Here is a 20,580-nt window from a genome sequence, read left to right on the forward strand (position 1 = left end):
GGAAAATTAGACTTCATTGCATTTCTGATAATTCCCACTATTTATACACAGGAAAATTAGACTTCATTGCATTTCTGATTAATCCCACTATTTATACACAGATTACACTTTTCACATTTAAAGGGATAGTTCATGGATTAGTAATATTTTACTAATAAGCCATCCTAGGTGTTACCTTTAAATGAAAATGAGCTACTACTCCTCACTCCCATATCAACAGAAAGTGAGCGCTCTTGGTTAAAGGGGCCATTGCATGAAAATTTTAGCATTGCCACTTTGTAGGTGTGAGCAAAAATAGGTCATTGAAATTTGGCTTTCATTATGATGTCATAAGGATATCTTATTAGAATAATACCGCCCCCTTAATCTGCACTATCCAACCACTTCACTGCCATTTAGTGCAGAGAGAAAGAGAGAGAAAAGAAGGACTTGACAGCACAATTGAGTTTGAATTAAAACAAACCACCATCATTGTGATCAGTGTTTGCACTTCATCCGCTCATTTGCATTTTAAAAAAACACACCCAAAACGACACATTTTTGCTCAAACCTACAAAGTGGCAATGCTAACATTTTCATGCAAGATCTAAGTCATGTGAATACCGTATGGGACAAATGGTTTATTTAGTGTTTTAATGCTATATGCGAACAAACATATTTGGAAAGCTTTTGAGTAAAATTAACAAGTCAGTCAGTGGCTGTGGGCGGGGCTTTATCAGTGTGACATCACATAACCAAGAGAATCAAAACAGCATACTGAAACTGCTTTGGTTTAATAGAGATTATAAAAAATGAGAGGGTGGATTTTTTTTCATTGGAGGGTTGTGTTCACATACTACCCACACACATTTATATCCTTGTTAAATGTGGATTTTGCATAATTTGTGCCCTTTAAAAAATAATATCCTGGCCTTTTCAACTTTATAATGGCAATGGATAGTGCCCCATTTTTTAAAGTTCCAAAAAGTGCATCCATCCATCATAAACTCATCCAAATCGTAATTAAATGTCTTGAGAAGTGTTTTTGTATTCATTTTAATTTCAAGCCATATAAACTACGGCTATGCGCGCGTTCACGAAAGATTTGAGGATGACAAAAACATTAACATTACAAAAACCTCTTTACTTCAAAAGACATTTAGTAACTGTATAGATAAGTTTCTGTTGGATAGGCGCACATTTTGGAGATTTAAAAAAACTATTCAATGCCTCTATAAAGCTCAAACGATATAGGATATTAATTCATATAACTCTGACTGTGTCCGGCTGATATAACAAAGTCATATATACCTAGAATGGCTTGAGGTTAAGTAAAATATTGGCAAACTTTTATTTTGGGGTGAACTATTCCTTTAAGGATAAAACATCCATAAAGAACAGAAAGATGGAAACCACATGTGTACCAAACTCAGGTAATGTTTAATTCAATTCTTTCAAATGGAGCTCTAGAATTCTCAGTGACTTGATGAAAAATAAAAATTGAGGCTTGACATGATGCATTTGTAATTTTGTTTGCTGCTGTTAAGCAAACTTTTTATTGATGGTGTTTACCCAAGAAATGTACACACCTGTATGTTCCAGACAAACCATTTTAAAATCTACGGTTATTGAAATATTTATCACAGAGATGTGAAAGACTGATTGTCTATGTGTCCTATATTTATACAGAAACAGGACCGAAACAGAGTAGTATGGGTGCCATCCATGTACAGCAAACTCTCATTTCACTTCTGTACAAGACTTCCTTTAAATGGGGATCACAGACTGAGAATGGAACATGGTTTTGGCAAAAAGTTATTTTTCTAGGAAGACTATACTTCTAACTACATTTAAAATTAGTATGCGAAACATTCTGCAGAGAAATGTTTAAGCTGTAGTATGCCACACTGTGGTCACAAACTCGGCAAATAGTGTTATTTTGAGAATAAAAACGGTTCTTTCCATTACTTTAAAATTGGTTAGCTCTTAGCAGTCTAATCAAATAATGAGTTGAATATGGGACATAAAAATTGTGCCTGACATTTCTGCTGGTTCACTCGCTCTACTGGAAATAGAAGATCAAGGTAATCGCAATGCATTATGGGAAACCGTAGTCCATCCAGCGTGCTCTGTTGTATACTGATATTTACACACCACACATGCTAACTTGTATGATGCAGTAATAGTACACGTAGTATTGTAGTACGCTAGTCCAAACTATAGCTTTAATTTGGAGAACATAAAACTGTAAATATTGAAAATTATGAAATATACAGCAAAATAAATAAAACTTAAAACCCTATGCTGAAAATAAAAAAGTAATCGTTGCTAGACTACCTCTCTTTGTGCACATACTTAAATACAAATTCACACACACTTAAAAAAATAAAAATACATTAAACATTAAAACAGCAGTTTTCCTGTTTGTTACCCGTACTGTGCTTTTATCCCTTCATGCCACCAGTTCTATTTTTATTCAGGCGTTTTTGTTGACCACCTCATCAGAATCGGGGTCCTAAGCATCATCTCCGGCACTAGAGGAGTGGCTGCTGAGGTCAGCCACACCGGACTCGAAATCACTGCAGATTGAAAGTTCATCAGGGTCATCGCTAGTGGGCGGAGCCGGTAGCACCAGTGGCAGTGTGAAGGAGGGAGGGTGTCTTTCGCTTCTCGGGGTGGTTATGTAGTCAAGAGGGCTACGTAGTTCAACTTCAGTTGGGACTGGACGGCGGACTCGTTCAGACAGCTGGTTGGCAGGTTTCTTTCTCTCCCATAACTTTTTCTTCTGCTTTAGCTGAATGAGTCTCTGTAAAGGTGAATAAGCTGCGGTCAGTGTTTGAAGAGGATATGGATGATTTCAGTTCAAGATTCAATGCAACAGAAACATTTTATTGCAAGACTAGGTTTGGATTCGGAACTTTGTAATGAATTATGTTGAGATTGGCCTGTTCTCCACTTCTAAAAAAAATCACTTCTTTGGATAAGATGCAGTAAACCGTTGCAAAATCACTGAAGATGCAACTAGAAACATTGCAAATGATTAAAGTCAGAATGTAAAAATAAAGAAACTGAAGCACACATTAGGGGGCGCTGTGATCCATGTCACTTTCGGGTTGTATTCAGCTCTGAGTACTCACAAGTATTCATGGGTACCAAAGACGTCACTTCCGCCATGCCCGCCACCGTATTTGTGTCCGTCTTGGCAGTGAACACAGCATATCTAATGCACTAAATGGTCACATTTATTAGTTTAATTGAGGGCTTACCAGAGACAAAATACTTATTTTACAATGTGGAGTTAGATGTTGGCTGCCAGTAAGTCCCTCCAGTTGTTTGAGATTGCGGAAGAGCGCAAAATCAACAAAATGTCCAATTTTTGGTATCCTGCATTATTTGTCATATTCTGTATTAAATATTTCCAGAAATTAAAAATGTCTCATAAAAATACATTAAATGTAATATCTATGTCAGTATAAATAAAGTAGACAACTTGGTGAATATTTTTGGCTTTAATTTACTAACACGAATGAACAATCCCTCTCATAACACGCTGTATCCCATTATCATTAACAGCCCTGCACCCCACAGTTAACAGTGAATCACATCTTCTGAGTACACATAAAACCATTATCTCTACTATACTAAGTTTAATGGTAAGTTATAATGCATTATTTTCATGACGATACACGCGTGAAAAGTCCTCGTGAAACCTGTTTGGCGCACTTGCTGTCTCATATGCTAGGATCTGGTAAAGCAATATCATAATGTATTACAATTAATTGTTTTGTAGTTCTTAAAATAAGTTGCTGGGACACCAAAGAAAGTCTGCTGTCCATAACATCTCTACGGGAACAAATGTACATGCAGAGCTGTGCTCTTTCTGGCTTTGACGGTCACATAGGCCCATAATTAAGACAAAATGTCAATTGGCATATATAAATGTGTATAAAAAGATTATGTGTAAAGTGCAAAGTTCAGGGAAAAAGTGGTTTAGGACGTATGATTCCATTAAGCCCTTTTCACACAGATATTCCGTAAGATACACGGGACAGGCATCCTGGAATTTTACGGGACCGCTTGATATTTTATTCATTCACACTGCCAAGTTTACACGGCATCTGATGGTCCCGGAAAGACACGTGACATGTTGAAAGTCCCGCCCTCTCTTCTACGCAGCGTCTGAAGTTTGCATATTATTTATTATTTCTCTCTCCAGAAACAACTCGCGTGCATTTTTGTTTATGATAAGACTACAAAGGAGCGTGTGAATGCACAGTTCTATTCTGGTGAATGATCTCAGCTTCAGAGTGTATATTTGACAAGCTCCCTGATTTCTGCTTTGATACAGTTTTCAGACATTTCTCATCGTGATTGTTTATATGCATTTAAAACCCGCATTTTGAGGAGCTGAACAATCTCGTTGGGATGACATGCGGGTATTTTCGTTTATTATAGCTCAAATGAGCACGTGACGCGATATTCTTTTATGCTGCTGAATGATCTCCGTTTCAACGCAGTAAGTAACGAGCTAACTTACCTGATATCCGCTTCAGTCTAGTTTGCTGACATTTCTCGTAGTGAATGTTGTAAATCCCTGATTTTAAAGAGTTGAACCAACTTCATGTTGCCATGACACGCGCGTCCTCACTACGGCACGTGCGTCATTGTTTATGCGTCTCATATATCATTTCCTGATAACTGCTTCAATCTAGTTTGCAACATTTCTCGTGGTGAATGTTTATATACATGTTAGTTTGCAACATTTCTCTTGGTGAATGTTTATATACATGTTATCTCTCGTTGTAAGGAGCTGAACCATAACTTGTGTTGTGATGATGACGCGCGCGTCCTCACTTCGACACGCCCTTTATGGCATTCTTGTTCACACAGAGGGTTACCCGCGTATCTTACTAGGTCCTCTTTCTGGCAACGATCCCAGAAGATTAACGGAACGAGTTTTTGTTCACACAGACGCTTGTCTGGCAATTTTACGGGTATTTTCTGGGACCAGAGGTCTGTGTGAATGAGGTTACTGTAAGCTTTTAAAGTGACAGCTATATGTTAATCTGCTACTTAATGTTATATTTATTTATTAAATAATAAATTAAATTTGTTTCTCTGTTCTTATATTATTATAACTTACTGTTTACTTGATTATTTTATTACTTGAGAACTTTTTACTATTCATTTAATATTAGGCAAGTCACTTCTGATTGAAGACAATCCTTTATTACGCCGATTTAACTCCTTTGGAATAGAATAAAATTGTAGTTCGGGGTTCCTCTGACCACTGTTGCCACAGCCAACATTGCAAAATATCCCGGGAAACTGTAATCTTGTTGTGAACCCCCTGGGAGTATTTTATTTATCTTAATCTGGTAGTTGTGGCTTGTGACCATAGAATAAAGCAGGGCGTGCAGCTGTGACCGGACACAAAAATGGCGGCGACGACACAGAGTGACGTCACGTGGTCCGGATGAATTCACAAGTTTGAATGCGATGCACGGTCGTTAATACAGAAAACAACCTCTGCTAGCTATAAATATCTTGCCTAGTTAGATGTTCAGCAGAGGATCACAAATATGATCTCAAACTGGGAGCGTATTAACCTGACTGAGATGGTACCTCCTGGTGGCTGCTAAGCTCCACCTCCAATTGCTGTGACTCCTCCCTCACTGCATTCAGGCAATCAACTGGAGACTGCTGAGAAGCCACGTCTTTCTCCACACGACTGTACATCCCCTTCCAAAACCTAGAAGATGATTGGCATACGCTTTTAAACAATTTTATTAAGTGTTGATTTATGTTCACATTTATGTAGCATTTAATTCAAAGCGAACTTACAGTACATTCAAGCTATAAATTTCTTTGTATACGCTGGGATCAATATTTCTGAAAGGTCCACAATTTTTTTTTTAAGTTAGCTACACCACAGGTGTCAAATCAGACTCATTTTATTACAAGTCTCATTCAGTTGTTCTTATGGAGCTGAGTCAACTCTAAAGCATGTGACGTGTCACTGTCTACTATACAAAGGGAAGTGAAATGAGATTTAATAATGTTGTACAGAGATCAGGGCTGTTGGTTGTGGTTGACTCACTTGAAGCAGTAGGCTGTGGTGAGAGGTTTGAGAACACCCTGTGTTTGGCTGTGGTCTGCCCTGTACAGAGGGTTTGTGTATTCTGCCCTGTTTTCCCACAGATGAGGCCACAGAGAGTGCGTTCGCTCCTGTAACCTGTATAATGTAAAGACAGAGGGAAAATGTAAGGGATGTAAAGGTAATAAATCTAACAGTTATAAGGGTGATGATGAGTAATGTTACTATTACTATGAATTGTGAATGATGCAACGCTTAATATGGCTGCTTTGGCGACGGGAAGTCCCGCCTTCCAGATAAAAGAACCAATCATCAATCGATAAAGACTGACAATTCTCTCTGGGTGGGGATTTGTCGTGTGAGGCGCTTGCCAAACTGTGCATTGGTGGTTTTAGTGCAATTTGACCTTAAGAAACAAAAGTTATGGTACAGCTGATGTCCGGTTTAATGGTTGGTCAGAAATATAAGATATATCCGTCCCCATCCTAGAAGCACTTAAGTCTTGCATGACTGAAATAATTGCAAAACATGGCCGCCTAGTGGCGCATCTTCCCTAAAGGAACTTTCAGGGTTCCCACACCTTAGTTAACTTCAAATTCAAGGAACTTTCAAGGACTTTCCAGGTCCAATACCCTCAAATTCAAGGACTATTATGGGGACACATTTCAAGTGAGAGCAAGGTAACATTGTGTTACCTTTTAAGATACATTGTTACAGTTCCCTTTCGAGGGAACTCGCGCTGCATCACTGCGGTGAAACTTTGGGGATGCCTCCAGGGGTAAGTGCGTCTGAATGTGTATATCAAATTCAACCAATCGTAAAGGCTTAACGACAAAGACAGGGTGACGCGGGTGCCAGGAAGTATATCGCTTTCTGAAATATTGCCAAAGACTGTGTTACAGGGACGCATAGGAAGTATGGCAAGGGAGACGCAGCGTCTCATTCCCTTCTCAGGGAACAACAGTAACATACGTAACCAGAGACGTTTTCATTTGTCAAACATAACCATGCAAAAAAAGCATTTTCGTATGAATCAACATTCGCATACAGAAGATATAAGCATTAAAAGTGAACAATTTAGCATGTGTGCTTAAAAAGTTTTTTTATGATATTATCCTACACTACACAGGGAATAATATGGATTTTTTTCCAGAAAACTTCTTTAGATTCAAGCACTTTCAATGACCTGTATCTATGTATGTATATTTTCAAAAACTTCCCAGGGCCTTGAATTATTTCCCCCAGATTCACAAACTTTCAAGGATTTCAAGGACCCGTGGGAACCCTGAACTTAGAAATGACCCAATTAGACATGAAGGTTGTTTGTGTTTACGTGACATATTTTCTAATATGGTGGTCAACATGGCGAAGCTCCAAAAAGCACATACAAGAGCCATACATAAAGATAACAGCATTTACATATAAAATTATTAATTTGTGTTTAACTGAAAAGAAAGTTTATTATGAATTTTCATATGGTTGTGGCATGGTTTTCTTACTTCAAGTCTTTCCTCTCTTTCTGGCAATTGCCAATGAAGTTTCCATACTGGCAGGAGTAGATGTGTGTGTGCAGCTGTATGAGGAATCGCTCATTGAACTCGAACGCGCAGGGGAACTGTTTCATCAGCTGCCACACACACTCCAGAAACTGATCCATGACCGGTGAAACCTCTTTCGGGTCACCATCCAGGTGAGCATACCTGAGTGAAAAAGCAGCACAAGTTGAAGTCCCTGTTAAGTCAATCTTGAAATTTGTTTGTAAACACATTGTACATTTTAGAAATGTATTGATGAAACACGCCACAAAGACTGTAAACTAGTGGTTCTCAAACTTTTTGGTATGTGCCCCCACTTTTTGCTGTGGCTCGATGATGCACATGAGCCACCATGCATTGCCCCGCCCCTAACACAATCGCGAACATCCATCCAGATTGTAGCGGTATTGTAAAGTTGATAGAGCAGCTTTCCTGCGAGTGGGCATGGTTTCAGCGCCATACCTGACACCCCCAGCATTTGAAAGCAGAAAATCCTGCCTGTTTTTCCAAGATTTTGATAACTATCAAAAGTTACTAAGGGGACTATTTTTGGGCACTGTGTAATATCATTGCGCCACCTGCAGTCATGTTATAGCAGCAAAGTCCTTGATTATGCCAGAATGAGAGTATAGTTCCTAGCAATATCTGCCTAGAAAATCACAACTTTTAATTTTCTGTCGGTCTTAGTACACTATGTAACTACAGAAGAGTCAAGTTTTAAATAAGAAAAAATCTAAACTCTTTGGTTATTTTTTAGCGCAATGCTAAATGGTCTAATCCAATTTAATGGATTATGCTAAGCTATGCTAAAAATGGTACAGCAAACCCTCCAGCTAAATCGATTCCAAAATGGTAAAAATCAAATATTTAACTCTAGGGGAGCTGGAAAATGAGAATATTTTTTTTTTAAAGTGAAGTGTCCCTTTAAATTGGGGTGGGGTGGTTAACATCACATTTTTCTGTGGTGTCACAAAGTCACATTTAATATCTGACTTTACAAAGACTTTAATTCGGCACAAATGTTGAAACATTAAGTCCTTTCGAAATTCATCATGATGCAAAGCAGACAATTTGACCATTCTGATTATGCAATAACATCTCATGTTTCTCAGTATTTTGTCACAAGGTATGACAAAGCATATTTAATCTCCAACCAAGTTTCCAAAACTGTTTGTCAAATGAAAATGTATTTAAAATTAACAATAAAATCTGACAATAAAGGTCCACAAAATAAATTCAGCTTTTGCTCAAATGTATTTGAAATACACTTGCTCAAACTGTATTTTTCAGAGTGGTTCATACAAACCATCAAAACGTTGACTAAAAGAGATAACTTGTAATATTTAAGTGGTTTTTACAAACAAACCTTACAAAAATAAAAAACTGGTGTGCATTTTGAGACAAAATAATGGCACTTGATATATGTTAAGGTACGTCAATGCAAGATGTTTATATATTAAGGAAGCACAAACATGCAATTTAGACTAAGATTTACTAGGATAAGCCCTGTCCGGGAAACCACCTCTAGATGTCATGCAGAAACAGGAATTAGAGAGTCACAGTCTAACGATACGTACAGCATGTCGTATGGTTTGGTCACGGTATCCGCTATGGAGGCCTTATGGTCTCACGTGTTGCTCTTGTGAAACATGTTTATCAATTACTTCATTCAATGAATTGAATTCATCTGCAGTTATCAAACATTGTGTTCATCACGTAAGACAAGATATACAATTTTAAATGGAATAAAAAACAAAAGCACAAACCTATGGGAAAACTTGTGTCCGAATGACACCCAGTCTTTCTCTATCAGAACCTAAAAGCAAAGAGACTTTAATCATACTAAAAAAAATATATATATATAAAGATTCAATTACTTGCATTTATATATATATATATTAGGGCCGGGACTTTAACGTGTTAATTAAGATTAATTAATTACACAAAAAATAACGCATTAAACATTTTTAATGCATTTTAATCGCACTTATTTTTGCACCGCAGAACATTTCTCATTGGATGAGTTTCGGCAGACCGATTAAACTGGAGCACCAACTAGCGTTCATGACTTCAGACAACAAAAAACCACAGTGAACACGAACGAAGAAGCTCATGAAATCGCTTTGGTTGGCCCGTGGATGGGAAATTCTTTTATAAAAAACGAACGGATGGAATCGTCGTATATATATATATATATATATATATATATATATATATATATATATATATATATATATATATATATATATATATATATATATATATATATATATATATATATTATTATTATTATTACTAATATTATTATTATTATTATTATTATTATATAAATATATAAAAAATTAAACTGAGATCTATCACCATCAGTCCTTTGATGGTTCTGTAGTGTGAGTCTAGTAGTATACTAGCTACAGAACAGGCCTGAGTGGTCCGGTCCCAACCATCTGAACAGTGAACCAAAACACTTATTCCATCTTCTGCCACTGCCTGCAGAAACACAACAAAACATAAACAGAAAAAAGTTATTTACAGAAACATAGGCGCACTTGCAACACAAGGATCATGGGTTCAAGTTTTAGAGAATGCATGTGGTGATACATCCTTGGAGTTTTGTTTAAATACCACAAAAACTGTCTGTAATGGTGATTATAGTCATTTTTCAGTATCAGTATATATACACTCTACCAGTCAAATGTATTGAAACAGTTTAACAATTACATAATACTGACTGAATATACTTAAAATAATTTTTATTTAAATAAAATTGTATTGCATTTTTATTTCCTTTTTTAAATGAATTATATATGATATAATTTCAAAATATCCATTAGTTCAGTTTTATAATTGACTAAGTAAGGGTAAAGTCCTGCCTTAGCAATGAAGACTCCAGACTCTAGTACAGCTTTGATGTGTTTTAGCCACCCAGAATTCTCCAATCCCCACAAAAAGTCACTCATGGAAGGAGACACGAGTTCGCCAACTGCAAGGATAAAAGAAACGGTGAATACATGCTGAATATTTTTATACGGGAAACATGCTATAAAGTATAACAAACGATATTTACCATCTATAAGCTTCTGTTGGCTGTTCCTCATGACGTGGATGTTTTCTATGCCAATGAACTGCAGTTTTATGTTTGTGTAGTGGTCTTCGTTCTCGTAACCTTTCCCAGCAGCGCGATTTGCCATTGCATTCAACTGGAAACAATTACAAAACAGTATGAAATACACAAAACTGATATTGTGCTTACAATACATCAACATTATCACCAATCCTTTCTTGAAATACATAAGAATAACAAATATATTATTACTATGGATGCACCGATATATCGGCATATAATATAATTCCCCAATTATCAGATATATTATCAATATATATCATATCAGTAGATGTCATTATAAAAAATTTAAAAAATACAGAATGTCGGCATCGGCACCAATAAATTTGTATCGATGCATCCCTAAAATGTTTTACATTATTATATTATATTATATTATTAAACATTCTGCTTTATTCAGCTTGCAAGTAAGCGAACCCGGTGGTCAGCACCAGTTTTGTGGTATTTGATGCCATGTGCCCACAAACAATTACTTTTTAATGAATTCTAATTGTTATTCTTATTGAATTATTATTCTTATTGTTTTAAATAGTACTTTTTATTACATTTTAAAACCTTAAATACAATTTTAAGGAAATCTCCCAGCAAAATGAAGTCAGAAAACTATCAAAGTACTGCATTTAAAATCTCAACAACCTGTCCAAATTTGATTTCATAACCTCTCACCTTTGGCCTTGTGTCCACCACATACATGAACTCGCTGACAGGGTTGGACTTCATAATGGCTTGCAGCATCTGCTCATCATCTGAGGAGCGTGCGCTGAAACCAGAGAGAGGCTGACTGCTGCGACAGATAGATGCCTAGAAATAAAACAAAGGAAGAGAATTTGTAATGCAAAGAGAAAAGTGGTGAGGTGAAGACAGCAAAAATTAACCGGACATTAAACAGAGAATAACGGAATTTAGAAGAATAATTAAATAAGGTTGGCTGGCTTGGGTTTAAAAGATGTGTCACCATTTTTACACTTACACCGGTGTCCCTGTGGAAATAGGAGAGAACGGGAAAACGTCCTCGACTCCGGAACTTGGCACTTCCCACAATGACGGCAGGAGAGGCTGACTTTGGGACATACAGCTCGGATGGGTACGTGTCACACAACTGCCAATTAAAGTATTTTCATCAGAACTGTTTTTTTCCAACATCAACACTATAAACCTTTTTCCAGTGTTTGTCTTCTATCAAAATCTTCCTTAAAGGTTTTCCTCTTCCTCTAACCACTTCCCTTCCTCTCGATTCGTACAAAAACACCCACCTTTCACAATCCAATCTACTCCTGCCTGACAAAACCAAGCCCTATGTTTGCCAAACACTCCCACTAAACCTTCTGACAATATTCTGGCAAACAGATAGCCCTGCCCCAAACTCATGCTATTGGTTGAACCTGTGAAAAGAGGAAGTCTTGACCCTGACAAAGAACAGAAATAATGGAGCTGTGATGTCATACTGACTCTGTACTCGTGATTGGCTGCTGTGATGTGCCAGAGGTTTCTGGGTACTCCCATTCGAATGAATTCTGCCTTGAGTTCGATGAAGCCCCAGGCCTTTTCCCTTAACTCTTTATCTATGTTGGGATTGATGGAAAAGCAAAACAGCTCTCCGTAGTGCTCTGTGAAGAAACAAAGACCAAAAAAGTGTGAAAGTTCCAATTTAAAAGCTATATAGACACTATCAATTTCAGCATAAACAGCACTTTGTTTCACAAAAAAGCAAATGTATGGATCATTTTCCATGCTTTGGCAATGATAGTGTGCAAAAGGCACAGAGTGATTAAATTTAAGGAGCAGCTTTATAGATATTGGTTTAATCGATTTCAACATTTCTGAATCATTTTGTCCAACAAAAACTGTACAATTGAGTAAAATTGATTTTTTGGGAAACCCATTTCTTTAGTTTTATTTTAATAATAAATTGTGTCCAAAAAGATCACCAAAATATATATTATATTTCTCTTAAGTAGGGCTGCCTTATGATTAGTTGCAACTAATCGAATGCAAAATAAAAAATGTTGTTAACATAATATAAGTGGTTATACTGTGTATTATAATTATGTATAATAAAATACACACACATGCATGTATAATTTCAAGAAAAAAATATAAATTGTGTCCAAAAAGATCACCAAAATATATATTATATTTCTCTTAAGTAGGGCTGGCTTATGATTAGTCGCAACTAATCGATTGCAAAATAAAAAAATGTGTTTACATAATATGTATGTTTATACTGTGTGTAATAATTATGTATATATAAAATACACACACATGCATGTATAATTTTAAGAAAAAAATATACTGATGATTAATATAAATTATAAATAAATATAAAAATGTATATACACATGCATTCTGAATTCTTAATTATTGCATTCTTAATTATTCCATCCATTTCTTAAATATATAAAATTTTTCTTAGAAACAATTGTTGTTACTAATTGTTAGGCAGCCCTACACTTAAGATAAAACAAGCATATCTGAATTCGGCACAGTCTATCCATTGCATTTTTAAAAACACATATTTTATTCAGGTTTTAACCTGGTCGTGAAAGACGAGTGAGGGATGCCAGCACATCTAAACAGTCTTTCTCCTGTGGGATCAGCAGTCGGTACATATGGAAGTTCTTACAGCGGACAATAAGAGGACTTCCTGAAGGGTTCGTCGGAAGTCTCTCCACATTACACACCAAACTGTGCAGAACCTAGGAGAGCAAGAAAGATATTTAGTGATGGGTACTTTCATCACTATTTATTTTTGATTATTTTAAGACCTTCAGGCACCTGGATGCATGTAGACATGTTTAGACAGAACGATTCAGACAAAGCAAATCAGAGAGCAGCTGAGAGTAGACATGTTTAGACAAATGGATAGATCTAGAGACAAACGAATTTCATGTTCAGCCTCAAAGATAAGACTATTCAACAAGATCCATTTTGTGGCTAGTTGTTGTTTAAGCTGTGATGAAAGCTATACCAAATGTGGCGATTTAGAGGAAACTCTATAACATAGTGGATGACTTGTGCTCTTGCGGTTTTTATTTAATATATAAGGGAAGCATGATTGTCAACATCGCCGAGTTTGTGGTCAGTTTCAATTCCTACCCAGGTTTCTTTGCGTGCCTCAGAGTTCTCCACAAATATAGTGTGAGTGGAGGAGAGGTACAACGTTCCCAATGTAGATCTCCTAGGCTTCTGCCTGTCAATCATTCGCACATTTTCAACCTGAAGAAAACACACCACAGAAAACATATGTCATATTTTTTTAATTTCTAAGACATGATATGTACAGTGTATGTTGTCAATCGGGAAAGGAGTGTTAATGTAACTCAAATGGTAGAGCATTGCATTGTGGGTTTGAATCCCAGGGAACACACACATTGATGATACCTTTTATGCTCTTGCACGTCACGTTGGATAAAAGCATCTGCTTAATGTGTAAATAAAAAAACAGTCTCCCATATATGATGACACTAAATAAAGGATTTTATGAGGATAGATTTACATAGTTATTGAGGGACACAGGCACTGTCAAGGCAAGATCGCTTACATACCCTAACTAAATCATTTTGCCCTTGAATGCAGTAACGTTAAATGTCATATTTTGATACTAAGTGCACCTTTTATTTTTTTCTTATTTTTTACATAAATAGTAAGATCGGCCGACATGCATCGTAAGTGAAAAATTAAGGCTGAATAATTTATCAGTTCTAATTACAATGTGAATGAAGATGGACGGCGATCATTGTGGCCTATTGTCATGTTTATTCGATCAAATCGTTTATTTCTAAAAAAACAAATAAATATATAAATATTACATTAAAGAAAACCATATGGTGTTCAAAATAGACATATGTGGGATATGAACGCGTTAATTTAGCACCGGCACATGAAAGATATTTCAGAAAGAGCGTTACCTTTGGTGTTCTGATGTGGTCCATCCTAGAGACGCCCGTCCAAATGATGCGCAGAAATGATCCGAACCGGCTGGGATATCGTTTTCTATGTCAGAAAAACAGAACCGGATCTGTCATTTTGGTTAAAAACATCATTTCACAATAGGATGGCCCGATGTTGTTGCGATTATGTCCATGGTTCGGGTTTAACTGCAGAGATCCACTCCATACGCTTACGGATTCAGCCTGGAACACTGTGGTCAACACATACACACCGCACGCTACGGATCCTAGTACGATGAAGACGTGACTTATGAATATTAAATACGTTAAGTGACGTTTCCCTGATAGTTCTAACTGATTGGTTAAAAGAGTGCTACCGGTAGGCGGGCTTTTGCCAGTTTGGTTCATGAATTTTTAATTAATATACGCAATTAGACGATCTGAAGGTAACCAAGCAACGTTATAATTATCTATTTAATATTTAAAACATATACTCCCCCTTGTCGTAGCAGGATTCGTAATTTCGCAGTATCGAATATCGTTTTGTACTGACGCATGCGCAGATGCCTCTGCTCGAGAACGACCCTTCATCCAGACTTCAGACTGTATTGATACGCATCGCCCTTGAAAAAATAAGCCCCTGGAGGAAAAGAGAAAGATTGTAATGTATTTTCAGAGTACATAGCGTACTTTTAACAGGCATGATCCGTCATATGATTTATATATTGCAAAAACACGTTTTAAGGGCCAACTCACATTTTGACATAACATAACATAATTCCCACTTTTATTTTTTTTACTAATTAATTTAGCCTATATTTAATTTACGTCACCTGGTTTATAATTTCAAAAAGCATTCTGTGAAATGGCGTATTTTTTTCAATCACAGTATCTTTACATGAAATTCTGTTTTCGGTAGATGTTATCTGACATATAACCATCAGATGGCGCTAAATCCATGCCCCACGTTATTACAGTAACAGGGTGATTGGCATTCCGTCAGCCTCAGGATACGCCGTTGTGGTCATCACACTTGAGGTACAATTTTGGATTTACAAGTTCTTTTTTCTCAATACATTTATTGCGGCTAATACTTTTATTAGTATAAATAAAAGATCACCCTAATAATAATCAGAAGCATGAAAAGATGCGTGATGAACATGCACATTGGCTAGGTTAACAAACAAATCTGCATATGATTCAAGTACAACGCATACATTTAACATATAACGTAATAATATTTGTTAATAAAGTTATACATTATTATTATTTTTTTTAAACCATACAACACAATTGTGTTCTTGTTATACAGCCAGAATTATCTTTGAGGTAACATTGTTTACATCCAGTAGCCTACTCCAGTTTGTTCTCATCGGGTGATTGACAGAGACCCTACAACCAAAGTAACCATAGTTAAACCTTAGTATTTTTTGTGAAACCATAGTGACCACAAATGTACTATTGTCTTAGTAGTGACAATAGTTTAACAATATTTGTGTAGTATAACTATGGTAATACACATGTAACGTGAATCAATTGTTTGTAATGAAAAGACACTCTGATGTAAAGTCTGACAGTAAAATGACCAATCATTATTCACGTTTTACACACAACACCACTTTGGTGTGCAGCAAAATCTTATTCAAAGTTGTAGATCTTTTTCACGGTATGTTTATAAATATTATGTATAACAAATGCGTATTTACTTTCACCAATTTTCTCTCATTTTATTTGTCTCTTTGTGTCTCTCAGTAGTTTGCCTATCATTTACTGTAATTACATTGGTTTACATATTTTTACATATCGGCCACGCTGCTTTCTCAATATTGGTATTGGCACGGGACATAAAAAATCCCATATCGGTCGACCACCACCACTAGTATAAACTAATCTTCTCATCTGTCAACTGTACAACATCGATACATACGTCACCTTTTTATAATTGATGGTAAATATTCAACCTTACATTCTTAAATGGATTCAATGAGACATATGCAAGGCCTAACATGACTACCAATGGAGTTTTATTAACATTTTGCCTTCGGGTTAAAAAGATGATCTTAATTGTTTTTTCCACAGCCTTTTATTCTTGTTTACGGCAGTCATAGCAGTTTCCATATGCTTATCAACAGTAAGTTAGACAGAATAAGAATACACTACCCTATTAGAACAGTTTATGCAATCCATTATTTAATTTACAAAAGCACTGATTCATGTATTATTGTTTTTCTTAGAAATCATTATTTGCGAATATAACACACATACATTTTTAGTGGTTGTGTTGTTTCATTCTTACATGCTACTGCATAAAGCTCTCTCTCAACAGATAAGTGAGACTAGGTTGTAAGTCTTTGTGCAGTGCTCTCCTCTGATATGGATGAGTGAATGCTGTTGACAGAGGTATGTGTTAAGGTCAGCGTCTCTACATGTTTACTGATCTATTCTGGGTCACAGGAGTGGCAAAAGGCCCAGAGGAACCACTTAACCTCAGGTGCAGATGATGTAGAGTGTGCGTTTGTTCTTTAGCAGGTTACTTAACCTGTTAGTGTTAATAAATTTAAAAAAAACTTTGTACCAAATATGCTCGTAAAATTGCAGAGGTAGAATCAGGTCTGCTGTCTTGAATGGTTTCTAAAAAAAGTTGCCAGAGCTGTCATGATAAGCAAGTGATGGACAGCTTGTTTAACAGTATCTTTTTTGCTTCGCTGTGCTGACAAATAACAGCGACACATGCACAAGCAAACAGTTGTTAAAAGAACATCGTTTTAGTGATGTCGTGGATTTTTCTTTGTGAAACATGATGATTTGCTAAGTGCTCAAAAAATATTTTTGCACCTTGTCTTATTTACTTAAATGAAACAAGTTAAATACAACACAATTTTTATTTTTTTGTCTCAACCTATTTTTATAATGTTCAATCTGCTTAAATTTAAAAAAATTACATGAACTCAATCATTTTATATTGGGACCACATTAATGATTTTTTTTTGCTTTTACTTACTGGGTCGTGAATCTGTATTTCCCAGCATGCTTTGCATGCAACTGCCTTTGGAGAGTAATTTTTTTAATTAAGTGTTATTTTATGCATTTTAGGTAAAGAGAAAGACTTTATAGTGTTTAATGTTGGTTTATCTTATTGATTTAGAAGAGTTTGTGTTATATTTTTACAAATTGTTTGGTTACCATCGTGCAGAAGAGTGGCGCTTGTGGTAAGGTTGTGGATGTGACGTAGATACTCCTTTTCAAAGCACTAGCTGTATTAATGCCTGTTTGAAGATCAGTCTCTTCTCACGTGTTCATTCAATGTGTCATTAGCATGCTGATGTGTGATTATGTTAATTAGTATTATATAAAAACTGACAATTGGTTGAACTAGACTTTTTTGCTTGAATGAACTTGTTTTACAGACTAGAAGTAATTGCATGGAAAAGTTTTCCTTAACTGAATTAAGTTTATTGAGCAAGATATTTTTATGAACAATGAAAATATATTTATTAAGTTGGTGCAACAAAAGATTATTTGTTTAAATTAACTTATTATTCTTGTTGTACAAGCCTAAACTAATTTCGTGGAAAAGTTTTCCTTAATTCAATTATGCTGAATGAACAAACTATTTTTTTGAGTGCAATTTGGTAAATCTGTAATATATATTTTGACAGAATATTAATTTTAATCTATGTAATATTGACATACTTTTTTATATTTTATTAAATAAATTAAAGTCACATCCCAAAGTGTTCCCTGATTTAACCTCTAAATTAAACAAGGGCATACTTGTATTTTTAAAGGCTTTTAGCAGAATAGATTCAGTTCAATGGACCTCAGTTCAATAGGCCAAACATTTGGACTATTGCATGACCAGACACAGTTTACCCTAAATGACCTAAACAAATTTCAACTCGTGGTTAAGTAAAATATAGATAAATCAGGCCTCCAGATTAACTTTTTTCACTAGGGAGCACAGTGGCCCCCAACTGAAAATTTTAGGGGCGCAACCAAGAAATTTAGGGGCACACACCGTAAATCAACATGCTAACCAAATAATGAAATCCCTACAAATTTCCACTGTGTTACTTATAAATACTTTGATGATAGATGCAGAAAGTACAATGTGCTGTTTCAAATTCAGTGTCACATCACAAAAAAAGGTCAAATTTACTGGTCGCACATGTACGACTGGATGTAAAATTCAGTGGCACACTCTCAAATTCTGGTGGCAAAATGCCACCATTTGGTGGCAGTCTGGAGCCCTGTAAACACTGTTGTGGGTTTAAATTAACCAATGTTGGGTTATTTGAACTCATGGTTGGATTGGTCACTTTAACTCAACAGTTGGGCTTGTCATTGTTTTTACCCAGTTGAAACAACCCTGCACCTCAAGATTGTAAAGCCATCTTGAGGTTTGAGTTTAATAAATATTAGTAACTCTATCCCCCAAAGTCTGTTGGTGAGGTTGAATGCCCATGTCCATGGACCCTTGGGAGCCTTGAGTGTTTCTATATAGGCTCTTTGTCCAATACAGGGAGCCTGGGAAACGTATGACCTGCAGGGTACTAAATCATGTTCTTGGGTGGTCAGGATTGCCCATGTATCCGTTTTATGTTTTAGTGAAGATAGATGCATCTATTTCTTTAATGACCTCCAATGAAGGCAGTAACCAGACACTAATGAGGAATGCTAGAGAGCAGACATAAAGGCCCATGTATGGATCTAGCAAACAGTTATTTATACCTCTCTATCTCTTTTAGAAAGAACAAGCTGTGGACTCTGATACTAGTGTGTATGTGTGTGTTTTGGGTGAAAGTTGTTAAAAAAAGCTTTGGATAGATAAAGAGTGAAATAAAGCCCTGTTATCTAGACTACTGGCTCTGGACACACCAGTCATAAATGTATCCAGCGTTGCCCCGAAATTGAGGGCACATTTTGATACATATGTATCACACTTTGTTGCATAAAGCCACCTAAATGAAATTTTCTGTCTATTTTTACACTGGTTAATATTCTACATATAGCTAATTTTAGTGTAATCTTTGATTTAAGGACCTGTAGATTTTTGGCAACATCTACAGTGATACTGTGAATTGCAACCAACAGCTCAGTTCACAGCTCACCCTCCCTTTCAAAGCAATGGTAGCCACCACAGAAAAAATATGTCATCATCCGAGACAACGTACTGTAGTGACAAAATGTGCTCTGTAGAGCAGTTTGTCCATTTAGGGCTACTAAAGAAACATGGCGGTGCAAAATGGCGACTAAGGGGATCCGCGGTGTATGTAGATAAAACAGCTCATTCTCAAGTAATAAAACAATACAGTTCATTTTGCAAATTTTTGATAATATATTTCATTATATTGCATTTATGTCAAGAGATCCTTTTAAAAGTTACACAATGCACCTTTAAATTGCTTAAAATCTGATAATTTTCAGAACATGTATGAAGTCTTCATACAAAAAGTTAATCACTAAAGTTAATCACACAAAGATAGGTGTAGTTTAAAGGTCCCGTTCTTTCTGTGTTTTTGAAGCTTTTATTGTGTTTTCATTGCGCAATATGTGTTCATGTTTCACGTGTAAAAAACGCAGAATTTTTCACACAATTGACTTATCTGTATACCGCTGTTTTTTACTGTCCTAAAAACGTGCTGATGTCTTCCTTGTCCTATAAAGTCCCTCTTAGAAATGCATAACGGGTTCTGATTGTGTAGCTTGTTTAGTGTGTTGTGATTCAACAGCAGCTTAGCTTAGCAGAGCCGTTTGAGCCAAAGCTGGTGACTGTATTCCTGTGGGCGGAGTTTGGTCAAAAACTCTTATATTGACATCATTCAATCGGGATGTTGGGGGCTGTTCAAACCGGAATTTTGCTGTAGGCTTTGAAAGGGGACTTCTGTTAAAGAAAATATATCACCTGGCAGTGAACTTTGAGCTTTATCATTTTACAGGTATTATTTATGCTCTAAC

General features: G+C 36.1%; 1 protein-coding gene across 3 annotated transcripts; it reads right to left on the reverse strand.

Moving 5' to 3' along the window:
- Nucleotides 1-1,497: 1,497 nt before the first annotated feature.
- mtmr7b (myotubularin related protein 7b) lies at nt 1,498-14,916 on the reverse strand. 3 transcript variants are annotated; one of them, XM_065254505.1, is made up of 14 exons: nt 14,641-14,916; nt 13,829-13,948; nt 13,266-13,428; nt 12,182-12,339; nt 11,703-11,831; nt 11,399-11,533; nt 10,676-10,808; nt 10,482-10,591; nt 9,973-10,098; nt 9,378-9,427; nt 7,576-7,776; nt 6,080-6,214; nt 5,605-5,731; nt 1,498-2,785 (listed from the first exon to the last, which is right to left on the reverse strand). In XM_065254505.1, the coding sequence occupies exons 1-14, from the start codon at nt 14,662-14,664 to the stop codon at nt 2,495-2,497; spliced, it is 1,902 nt and encodes a 633-aa protein (XP_065110577.1). In that variant the 5' UTR covers nt 14,665-14,916; the 3' UTR covers nt 1,498-2,494. The 3 variants fall into 3 exon arrangements, with proteins under 3 accessions (XP_065110577.1, XP_065110578.1, XP_065110579.1); XM_065254507.1 differs by having other exon boundaries at nt 2,571-2,785; nt 5,589-5,731; XM_065254506.1 differs by lacking the exon at nt 11,703-11,831.
- Nucleotides 14,917-20,580: the final 5,664 nt, after the last annotated feature.

This window comes from Paramisgurnus dabryanus, chromosome 4 (assembly GCF_030506205.2).
Source record: "Paramisgurnus dabryanus chromosome 4, PD_genome_1.1, whole genome shotgun sequence".
Lineage (NCBI taxonomy): Eukaryota > Metazoa > Chordata > Actinopteri > Cypriniformes > Cobitidae > Paramisgurnus > Paramisgurnus dabryanus.